This window comes from Typopeltis vanoorti, chromosome 23 (genome assembly GCF_054136105.1).
Source record: "Typopeltis vanoorti isolate ZY-2024b chromosome 23, IOZ_Tvanoo_1.0, whole genome shotgun sequence".
NCBI classification, from domain to species: Eukaryota; Metazoa; Arthropoda; class Arachnida; order Uropygi; family Thelyphonidae; genus Typopeltis; species Typopeltis vanoorti.
In genome coordinates this window covers 1704043-1716521 of record NC_143571.1, presented here as the reverse complement: position 1 = coordinate 1716521, position 12479 = coordinate 1704043, and the positions used below count along the sequence as shown (strand labels likewise).

The following is a 12479-nucleotide window of genomic DNA, read 5'->3' as shown; positions in this document are numbered from 1 at the left end:
CGACAACATACTTCACAAAAGTATGTTGTCGTTAAGAAAGTATGTTACTTTCTTAACGCCTTTTTATTCCCTCAAGGGAGCAGACAAGGCTGTTTGGTCCTAAATAATTCCTTGAAGACTGGTAAGCAACCAGTATTCATTCCCGTGGCTCTCGCTGCCAGTTCCTATATTACATGTTGAAGTTGACTATTTTTTTTCAAAGTTTGAGAAACTGTGATTATACAACAGTATTTACAACTGTGCAATTAAAATATTATAATTCCTAATTCTCACAAACATACAATGTAATCTCATTATTTACATAATTTTTTAATAATAAGAATAATTTATTACATTAGTTTTTCATGTTACACAGTAATATTATATCAATGATATTATCACATAATAATCAGCATCTTCAATATCTTCTTTATTGATATATACTTTACTGACTGTTTTGTTACACAATCTGCATTTTTTGATTATATGGATTACGTGTAGATGAGTGAGGATAGTTAATCCCACCTACTTCGAAGCTTGGGTTAGCTTTTATGAAGAGAATGAGATTTAGCCTTCACTATTTATGTTGTTGCTACTGCTTATGTATGGGATGTAGGCATTGGATGCTGGTGATTTGTGATTTGTATATTAGTGTTAATGGTATCTTAACTTTGTTGGTATATTTTCCAGAGTTCGTTTTTTAATGTTCTGTAGTTATCTACGTGTTTCAACTTTCTTGGTAGGTTGTTGAGTTGCGTGGGTATCTGATGTGATCTCACAAAAGAACCGTATGAGTTGTTGATGGGTGTAGGGATGTAGAAAGTTGTTGTAGGTCGTGTTATACGATATGTGTCTCTGTTGTTTCGATAGGTGATGTTGAAGTAATTCCTAGTTAATGTCATGTAGTGTTTCAGATTTTTAATGCTCAGAATTCTGTGTATCGTCATGTACTTGTCGGATATTGGTTGTTGCCTGTAAGGTGTCCAGATCACTGTTGACACGATTTTCCTGTGTAGTGTTTCTAATTTTGTTAGGTGGCTGTTTGATGTATTTGCATAGACTGTTATTCCATATCTGAGTAGTGATTCGCAGATACAGTGATATAGGAGTTTTTTTTTATGTTGGATGGATTGATGTCTTTTACTTGGAAGAGTTTTGCTGCAATGATGCAGAGTTTGGTGTGTAGTTTTGTCCATTTAAGGTGGGAATCTATATAGAGACCGAGGTATTTTGCACGTGTTACAGGTTTGATTTCGGAACATTGGTAGGTACTTTTGTTGTTAATGCAGCGGTTTGTGTGACAGTGTATCGATAGTGATGCGGGGCGTATGATTCTTGGGTTGTGTATTATCAACATCTGTGTTTTGGTGCCGTTGATTAGAATTGCGTTTTGGTGGAAGTATGTTCTGATTTCGTTTAGGTCTTGTTGTGCTTTGCAGAGAGCTGTGTTCATGTCAGTGTCGATTGCTAGTAGTGCAGTGTCATCTACGTATTGAAATATTTGACTTCTTATGGATAAGTTATGAACATCGTTAATGTATATGTTGAATATAGTGGGTGATAATATGGCACCTTGAGGTACACCGTTTTATTTGTATACCCCGATTGTGACATGTACCTATTTTTGTCACTTGTGTTTTGTTTGAGAGGTAGTTCTTGAACCATGTATGCAGTGTTCCTCTTATACCTATTGAGTATAGTTTGGTGAGTAGTATGTCATGTTCGAGAGTATCAAATGCTTTGGTTTGGTCCAGCAGTATATGGACGGCGTACTTGTTTTTGTTGGGAGCTTTGTTTATTGTGTCGACGATGTTTTCTAATAAAGTAATGGTGCTTTTTGTTTTCTGAAAGCCATATTGGTTTTGTGAGATGATGTTGTACTTCTGTAAATAGTTCTGTAGTCTGGTGTGTGTTATTTTTTCTAGAATTTTTGAGATGACTGGTAGTGTAGCTATTGGTCTGTAGTTCTGAGTATCGTTTCTTTTCCGTGTTTGTATATTGGCCTAATTACTCAGTTTTTAGTTGTTGTGGAATAATGCCTGTGTCAATTATTATGTTCAAGAGTTTCAAAAGGTTTGGATTTGTTTGTTTAAAATGTATTATAAGATCTGTGAGTCTTATTTTGTCTATTCCTGGAGTGGTATTTGGTTTTAGTTTTAGGAGTGCTTCGTTCAGTTCTTGTTTTCTTACGGGTGGAAAATACATCGTTTGTTGTTGACTTTGTGTCGGTAGTTTTTTGTTGATCTTTGGTAGGTTGTCTTTTTTGAGTTGTGTGATATTGTTTGTGAAAGCATAGTTGAATGAGTCTGCTACTTCCTCTTGGTTTGTGTCCTGACCGAAGCTTTTTGCAATAAAATCTTGTGTTGAAGTTTTCGTTTTTTGAGTTACTAATTCGTTGAGAGCAGCCTATGTTTGCTTAATGTTGTTGTTATATTCCATGAATTTTTGGAAGTAGTAGCGAAACACGATATGAAGCTTCTAAAGCCTTCATGTTTGCACCTCCTGACTCGATCGATATCACTTTTTCAGATCCTTTTAAATTTTTTAGTTTATTTTGAAAAAATTCGACAGGTTTGTCCTTGCATTCATTATGTTTTGATTCAAAATGGCGATTTAAATTACATGGTTTCATGCTTTCATTTTTTAAAAATTTCACCGCAAATTACACATAATGGAATAGGTTTCTCTTCATTTCCCGTCCATGAAAATCCACATTTCAAGTAATTTATATCGTACTTACGAATTTTTCTCATCTTCTTCCTAGTTGGTTCTTTAGAGATGTCAGATGACACACACTTATCAATTTCACTTGATCCAGATACCATATCAACATTTCTTGTTGCTGACAGCTACTTGTATCTACTGTGTTCCTCTCTTTTGCGCATTTTAAAAATCCAGTCTTTAACCAGTGATCCATACTTAAGAATTTTAAAGCTAAAAAAAATTACCGTATTTAACGAACAGTCCTTCAACAAATGACTAGTGAAAGCAGAACTCCAAACAGACAGCAATGGTAGGCCAGTAGAGATAAAGCAGCTATGAAGCCGTCCATATGATTGGTGCAGTATTAACAAAAGATCGCGCTACTAATTGACAAAAGCAAGCCGACGGTTCAGTTGAAATGCTAATTCTCTTCAACCGAATTCCTTATATAATATATGAAACACATTCACTATATATTTCTTCGTTTTAACACGTTCACTCAAACAAAACCATATGTTGCTGGTGCACCATATGGTTTTGATTGTCTACTATACAGCATTTTATGTGGGAGGGGGCATGCGATTCATTAGTTCCGTTTTTACCCAGTTGTCTCTAATTGCACTATTTGTTGAGAAACATATTATACAGCCTGCAGATATCTCTGTACCTTATTTAGTGATATAATAGGAACGTTTTACGATCTCGAACGTAAATTTTATTCCATGCGTTAATGATGTATAGCCGAAAATTGCCACTGACCCCTGAAGACCTTTCGCGCACCCCCGGCGATTCGCTTACCACACTTTGAGAAACACTGGTCTACAGCATTGATTAATATAACATTCAAAGTGTTCTTTGGAAATTTCAAGTGATTATTTCTCGAATATTAACAGATTTTATTTTAGGGAAAAACATGTATGACAGATGAATGAAGTATCTCTTTAAGTAATGATATATTAATAAAGGAATCGAGAGTTTTGCACACAATGAAAATGGCGAATATTTCTTAGCTGTCGATAGAAGTGCTGAAGCTGATTTAATCGTAGTTAGCTTCTTATATCGAATACTCTAAAATATCTGCACTTGTTCTTATTTTTATTATTGCAAATGAATATTAGTTTTTTCTTTTTGTAGAGAGATAACCGATGAAAAAGAGAATGGAAACCATAACCTTGTACACGTCAAACTAGCAATGATGTAAGTACTTTCTTTGGTTTCCAATGTTTTTCTATTTTTTTAAATTGATTAAGTAATTAGTTGAATATATTACTATTATTGCAGAGTTCAAACTACTAAAAACTACTTGGGGGGTACTTTTTACTAAGAGGGATTATTTTTCATGCTTGAAGTTTTAATATCAATTATAACATCTCTTATTTTTTATTCCGGGAAGCAATCGAAAACGATTTAATATTTTACTATAATTTTTCCCCCAGCTGGATTGTTTCTTGCACTATTTTTGACTACACCACAGACATTGACTCTGCGTTGCTAGCTGAAGCTATGGCCGAGGAAGATTGGGAAACTTCTTTTCCACCTGTACAGCAGTAAGTGAATATTCGTTTAATTATAATGACATTTCCTCTTCAAAACTAACTTTATTGATTATGGTGAACGTTGAAAGGCTTTAGCATCAGGTGAACTGATAGAAATAACACCTAAAAGCACATTCAATATGAAATGTCAGAAACAGGAAAATTTTGATAATGATTAAATGGATGAAGTATTTATGAAATTTTGAATTCAAATAATCAACTTCTGTTAAGTTTTATTATTTTTGAATCTGCTTAAAACTATGCAATTCGTCAGTTCAAAATTGATGAATGAACCATAAATGTGTAATATTTGCATAATTTGGATAACTGTAAATAATCAGTGCGCAGCAAACGACGATTTTTATTTTCGTTAATGGCATGTTATAAATTTTATTTATAACGGGTCATTCATTTAAATTTTTAGCCAAAGTGAAAATGAAAAAGAATGACGTGCAAGAAATAAAATTAAACATTGAACTTTACCGTCAAAATATTACAATAAAATGGAGTAGGCTAGTAGTATACTAGCCAACTCCAATAAAAGAACGGGGAGTTACGAATAGATCTCATTGACCTGTTTCTCCTTATCATGAGTATGATATAATATGAAATGCTTTGATGTTATCTCGTAATCCCCTCAGTTTTAATTTTTGACGGTTTAATTTTTACAGATGTCTGAAGGCGTTGAATGGATGTGATCAGGCAGGGATGTTTCTGGGTACTGTAAGTGTCGACCACGAAGAACAAGAGATTTACCTTTGGGGAACAAGAGTTCGTTTCTTGGGTGAGGTTTCTTCCTGACTTTACATTTATATTGCGTCTTTTATATTAAACTATTTTCATGAAGCATTTAAAATCCACACTATGTTCAACATTTAATGGAAACATGAAAACAGCGACGTGAATATTCGAATTGAATACAGCATCAGGAATAGTTTAATTATTCCCATATTTCTCTCTCTCTCTCTCTCTCTCTGTCTCTCAGAGGCATTGTCACAAGTAGAATCATAATTGCTACAAACAACTGAAATTAAATAGAAATTAATAGACTAAAGTGTAGAGCACAAGGTAGCAGAGTTGGTGCCTTCTTCTAGACACAAGTAAGAAGCATGGGTTGCTCGAGATACCTACGATTTACTGTTTCCCATATTTTAGGGAGTTTAACATCACCAATATTACTATATTATTTAATTAAGATGGTTTTGTTTTAGGAACAATCCAATTTATTAAAGAAACTCTCCATATATGACCTACGATGATGCATAGTTTTTTTTTTCAGTTAAATTTTGTGGTGGAGTCCAAGGCATTACCTTCCAGATCTGGCTGTACGTGATTGTAGAAGCATTTTTTATATTACTGCAAGTAGTTGTTGGCTGAATGTCCAGTCTTCCCGTAGTAGGCCAACTTACAGAAAAACGAAAGTCTATACATACCAGGAACCAAGGTAGCAGAAAGAGAAAGAGAAAGAGAGAGAGAGAGAGAGAGAGAGAGAGAGAGAGAGAGAGAGAGAGAGAGAGAGAGAGAGAGAGAGAGAGAGAGAGAGAGAGAGAGAGAGAGAGAGAGAGAGAGAGAGAGCGATTAGTGCTAATATCTCTAAGTCATCAGTTTCAACTGGACTTTGCAGGCAGTGACTTTCTTTTATGTAACTCCATCTCACCCAAGACTGTAACCGTCTAGTACATTAATGCCATGAGTAGGCTAAGGATTTTATCCTATATTTTTATTAATTTTATATTTTTTGAATTTTTATTTATTTTTTGCATACTCCCGAAATCTTGCATTAGATCGCAAACATCGAACATTTTCTAATTTCTTCAGACCTCCACCGGGAAGGTTGTCCCACCCTGGTGGATAACATTCATCCCCTACAAAAGGACAATAACAGACATCCATACCCATGGCGCAATTCAGACCCGGGATTTGTTGGTTGGAGAGTGCGCATGCTAACAACTCGGCGAACCAGGCAGGCAAACATTGTATTTAAAAAAAATATTCTTGAGGAATGTATTACTGTAATCCTAATTTAGAGAAGTGGGATGGGAAATTGGGAAGGAGTTCAGTTTTGTAGGAATTTTAGCCATTAAATAGGAAGGTGTGGCAGTTCATCTGTGAGGGGATGCCTCAACAGAACAGAGATTACAGTATTAGAGGCAGTATTTGAGTTTTGATGATACCATTTGGCAGGAAGTGGTTGTCAAAAATTATTTGTGAATGTAAATGAATGCATACTTTAAAAGAAAGGTTACCATTTGGAAGATGCGTTATTACAGTGTCTAGTAAGGTTAGGCACTTGCTAATTTGTTTCTCACGATAAAACAGCAGCACAAGTAGGACTGTAAACAGCATGTTTTTCAAAGTTCTGTATAAAAATTAGCAGTAGAGATGTGAGGGAAGAACTCGTTGCGCTACGATTTATATGATTGTATAATTTCTTCCTGCAAACGAAGTACGTTTTGTGGCTGGTAAAAGAGTACATATTACTGTGAGGGTAATGTGAAGGTGGTGGTGGGGGGATCAGTAGCAACTACCATGGATCTGAAAGGATAAATAGCTTTCTGGATTTTTGGTAACCGTTTATTCTGAAGTAAAAAGGAAATAAATGGTTGAAGATTTTTGTACTTTAGTGGCAGAAGAAATCAGAATTTTGAGTATTCCTAGATGCATGTTAATCTGGGAGTTCGCTGGATCATAATGTAATTCTTGGTTGGTCTTATCCCCCTTCCATTCCCCTGGGACTTTTCTAGTTGCAAGGCTGCTTTCATTAAACAGCCAAATCAACGGAGCTGTTAGTTCTTTACGCATTCCTTTAAGACGTGACGAAAACGAGTTCATTGTATTATAACTACATCCCCTTCACTAACCTCTAATCCTTCAACCTCTCCATCCCTTCGGAATAAAACTTGCCTCGCTAATGAAAGGTTTTTAAAGTAAATCGTTAAACAGCTCTACTATACCATTCTCCTTGGTCAGCCGACCTCCTGTTCCTTTGGTTATTCCTTTCGGCAATATTCATTCTTTCCTTCCCTTGCTGACTATTTAAGAAAAATATTCTTGGGATTAATAATAAACGAATTAAAAGTTCCGGCAAAATCCAACAATAAATTTTCGAGTATGGCACGGAAATCCACTCAAAGCGTTTCAGCTTTGGACTGGGATTTATTTCTTGATGTAATTTGAAACCTGAACTCGAATATTATTTCAGGTTTAACTTTGTGGCTTCAGAATTTTATGAATTAAAATCAAAGTTAAGTCTTTCTTGACACGTTTCACGTCACTGTTTTTTTGCTACGACTTATTAATATATTAAGTTACATTGTTTTGTTAATGTTGTTTCAGGATAAATATGCTTATAATGTTTTAAAATAGTAGCTTTGCATTCTACAGGGCAATCAGCTTATTTGGAAGGAGGATATTTTCAACACCTTTATGGATTCTTTGAGGTAAGCACGTGACTAAATGTTTTCGTACGTTTGGATGTATGACGGTTAAAGACAAATTTCTAACTTCAGATGATTTCAAGAAATCATCTGAAGTTAGAAATTAATATTCTATGTGGCGATTTAAAAATAGAGTTTGATGCAGTCAACATTAATAAAAGACTTCCTGTTTCTGACGTAATTGCAACAAGTTGCTTAAAGTTTTATTTAGTCATTTAACAATCGCTAAGTTGGGTATACGCACTTAGGAAAGACAAGAATTAAGATAAACAAGAGAGATATGGAGATAGACAGAAGCATTTTAATAAATAAAATAAAAAATATATTAATTTCAAATTAAGTTACGTTTAATAGCGGTTCTATGTGATCTCAGAAATCACGAGTTTCAAAGATAGTCTCCAATTACTTCTCTGGGGTACACAGAGCAATTTTCCAAAATATGATGATAATTTTAATGTGTGTGTGTGTGTGTGTGTGCGTGCGTGCATATATGAACCCCACTCATGAATGTTTGTAAATCTATCGTAAATTAATCCTTTGGGGTAGATAATCTGGTTAGAGACCGAAGATGGATCACCGAGATTCTCCGATCTTCCAAACACGCGAGATACAATTCTTTAATCGATTTTAATATGATTACCTATGTGAAAGCTGAAATATTTAGCAGAGGTTTCTGGGAACAGGGCACGCTCTTCTTTTAATATGTTATTTCTTAGAGCAAGTATATAACAACATATTCTAAAGTATATCTGATGCTACACAGTTATTTAAATTATCTGTTATAGATATCTCATATCTACTTCTCTGTAGAAATAAGTAAACTGTCCATAGAACACGCAACTAGCAGACAAAAATGCATTTGTGGAGGAGGATATTGTAGTGCAAAACTGGTGGCTGTACGAAGTACATTAGTATAGGATTAAGTGACATACTTTGATGAGACCAGGGACTCCATTAAGTTGCTAGGTAAAAGTTTTCATTAACAAATATTATTATTATGAATAATAATAATTTTATTGCTCTTCAAGAGTGATTCCAATGACAGGAAACGTGCAATAAAGGTATATTAACATAAGCTGAAAGAAAGCGTTTAGAGATCTAATAATCTTTGCATCGATAGTGAAGTATTTTAACATTTTTTATGATGACTCCGCACATGAGGGGTTACAAGACCTACAATGCTATAGTGCTGTGTGTGTGTGTGTGGGGGGTGCAAATGATTAATGAGAATTTTGTAGCCTATTCATATGTTTCTTGAAGAGTAGGAGGTTGTTGCCAATGGAAAAAAAAAAACAGCATATGGAGATTCCAAAAGAGGTTCCGAAGAAGAGAGGTGGACGGAATGAAGGAAGATCTGATCAGAAGTTAGTTCGCTGTATGTGTTTCGAGCTGGACAGTGTTGTGGTGTTGGCCGTGGGTGCGCTAGTTCACACACGTGGTTAGGAGAAAGTGGTGGGATGGTGGCAGCCAATTCAGAGGAGCAATTTATGCTGTAAATTGTGCAAATAAAATTTTTAAAATATTAAAACCAAATTCGTTTAATAAATTACTGCAATATTCCACTTTACAATATTGAGAAAATCAGTCTTATAATCATAATAATGCTAAACGTAATAGTAGTAAAAATAGATGATGAGTGAAGAGATGATCCGTTCATACAATCACACAGACTTTGATGCTAATGTAAGCTTTTGAAAAGGAATTGAACTACACTATCCATCGTTTGGAGGTTTTATGAATATTTGTTATTGTGGTTTCTGGTTTTTATGTGATGTAGATATTAGTAGATATTATCGTCTGCTCTGTTTACTGTAGTGATACAGCTTCCGCAGTTCGGGATTTACTGATTTGTGACAGTTTGAAGTGTTTTAGATCGTGCAGCAGGTTATTGAGCAGTGTGAATATAATAATAATAAGTCCTACGAGATTATATCACATCTGGTCATAATAAATGCATCGGCACACTTCTATTTCTCAGAAGTGTGCTGATGCATTTATTGGTGATGAATTGGTCCCAGTATGCAAATTGTTTTATTATTTGAAGAACATGGATTTATCGGAATGTGTTTGGTATTTGCTAATTTTGATTATTATGTTTATATATAGAATGGCAGTGTCGTGCATATTGGGGAAGTGAGCCTCCCTCGACTGGTTAAGAGGTAAGAACCCACAAAGAATGGATTCAGTTATACTAAAGTGGCATTGTTGCGATTAACAGAAATCAACAGAAGATAAAGCGCAGTTTTTCTTTTGTTGCAATTGTTTAATCACAACATTTCTCGTGAACCTTGGTATTAATCGATTTCTTTGTATTTTTTGTTATTTCAGTTTAAAATTCGGATCTGTCGTGCAGTCTGACAGTATAATTTATCCAATTCGCATGTGTTCCTTGAAAACATCCCAGAGGAAGGAATCCACTGAGTTTCAAAGATGTTTCTTTGCTGGTGAAGTATCCAAAGATTATATTTTATATTACGAATAATGTTTTTATTGCATTAAATAGTGAATTACTTTTTAACGTGTAAGGCTCTGCAATGAAGAATGTGAACCAGAAATCATCACCTTGATGGATCCGATATCTGCTCCTTCCTTTCTAATTTACGTCACGTGGCCAGAAAACTTGCTGTAACTTCCTCTGCCTTCTCTTCGAAATATTTTTAATTTTTTGCTTAATATTTTAAAGCAGTGATGAGCAACCCAGGGCCCGCAGACAGCATGCTGCCCTCCAACTACTAACCTGTGGCCGCCGAAACTTTGTACTTCATTTAGCTGAAGTGTAAAAATTTTAGCAATTCATACTAGACATGGCTCTAACCATGTCTACTATGAATGTTGGTCTGTCGGGATTATTATCCAGAGATATAAAAAGATTAACAGGACGTGAAATGATTATTTCTCACTGCATTTCTCACCCAAGAAAATTTGAGTGCAAAAGCTTTGAAAATGGCCAATGTAGTTCCACCAATCATTAAAATTGTAAATTTTATTAGATCTTCAGGACTAAATCATCGCGAATTTAAGGAAATTTTGAGAGATATAAAAAGCAAATATGGCGATATCGTTTTTAACACCGAGGTTCGATAGATAAGGTGCGGCACAATGCTTATGCGTGTGTACGATTAGAAAAGCAAAATTCAGTTATTCTTGGAGATGAAAGACGACTCGTTCCCAGAGTTTAATGACAAGGACTGGATGTGCGACTTTGCGTTTAGCATTGCCATTACTCAGCATTTGAACGAATTAAATGTAAATATAAATCTTCAAGGAGAGAACAAACTTATTAATGAAATGTTCGATAAAATAAAAGTCTTTGAAAATAACTAAATATTTGGAATCGGCAAATGGAATCTAGTAATATGGCTCATTTTCCAATTTTGAGAAAAGAAAATTCACTTAAAACGAAAAAAATATGCAGAGAAAACACAGACTACAAGAGAAATTTAGTTCACGGTTCAAAAACTGAGGGGAAAATGAAACTAATTTTGATATTTTCTCATCACCCTTTAATACCGACATTGAAAGGGTTCCTGAAGAATTTCAAATGGAAATAATTGATTTGAAAAGCAAGACTGAACTAAGCAATAAGTTTCAAAATGTTTTTGTCTTATTGACTTTTATAAGATTTACTTTCCAAGTGATAAATTTCCATTGGTGGCTACCCATTCCAGGCAAATAATGAAGCTATTTGGTACTACCTATCTGTGTGAAGAACTCTTTTCGAAAATGAAAATTGTAAAAAATGATCGGATCGTCGAAATCGCCTTGATGATGAACGAGTAAAAAATTGTAGAGTCGCAGTTTCAATATTTAAAATTTTGTTGATGAGAAACAGAGCCAAATACCTCATTAATTAAATTTCAGCAGTTACTTAATTTCTTTTAATTAAATAAACTTATGTACGTATACCTGTGTATATATTGAAAGTATTACTAACAAAAAAGTAAATCATATTAAAAAAAAAAAATTTAAATCTGTGTCCAAAATAACAAATTCCACCCCATAAATTAAAATATTTTGATTGATATATTAAAGAATGTAATATTGTGTGCGTTGCAGTCCGTATGAAACATCAGGTTTTCGATTGTGTCCTACTGACGAACAAAGGTTGTTCATCACTGTTCTAAAGTATAGGGCAAATTTATTGCTATCTACATCGTCTATACTTATAATAAAAATATATAATCACGTTTTCTGCCGGTTTCTTTGTTTTACTGAGAAACCCGGAATTTATGAACCAAAACCCCTTGCTCTTACGAGTGAGATCGACTAACTCAACTTCTAACCCAAACTTCCCAAACAAACGGTAAAATTTGCTATGTGATGGGAATGTGATGGAGGCTCTTTTTCTACATTATTAAATAGTACTTCAGTTTGAAGGAATTTTTTTTCCAGTTTAAAATGCTTAAGATCCAAAAAAGAAAAGCGCTTAAGGGATGGCAATATTTCGCTGTTCCAGAAGTTGTGTTCGACTGAATTCTCACCTGTACTGTCTTATATATATATATATATATATATAATTCAAAACACGTACAAGATAATGAAAATAGGATACTTTAAATATATTTTAATTACCTCATTTACTTTAATAATGTTTAAAATTAATGCCTGCATTTTTTATATTCATATGATAAATCATATCGAAGTTATTTTAAAATGTTCACTTTCTCTGATATGTTGTTATATATTAAACATATCATGGTATTTTTTATGGCAAACAGTCTAAAAAATTTCAAAATCTTAAATAGACCACTATCATCGTTGAGCGAGTTAACAAACTAATGACTGTGCGCTGTAGGAAAACCCAGTATAAAACCATTGAAACACA

General features: G+C 34.2%; 1 protein-coding gene across 1 annotated transcript in view; it reads left to right on the top strand.

Annotated features, from left to right (window-relative positions):
- Window positions 1–12479, top strand: part of LOC150093569 (uncharacterized) — a 119414-nt gene that overhangs the window by 13680 nt on the left and 93255 nt on the right. Inside the window, exons 4-9 of the mRNA XM_090412694.1 lie at window positions 3817–3879; window positions 4119–4229; window positions 4889–5001; window positions 7602–7657; window positions 9761–9813; window positions 9983–10098. Of these exons, the coding sequence (XP_090268820.1) occupies window positions 3817–3879; window positions 4119–4229; window positions 4889–5001; window positions 7602–7657; window positions 9761–9813; window positions 9983–10098 (512 nt within the window). The remainder of the gene's footprint in view (window positions 1–3816; window positions 3880–4118; window positions 4230–4888; window positions 5002–7601; window positions 7658–9760; window positions 9814–9982; window positions 10099–12479) is intronic.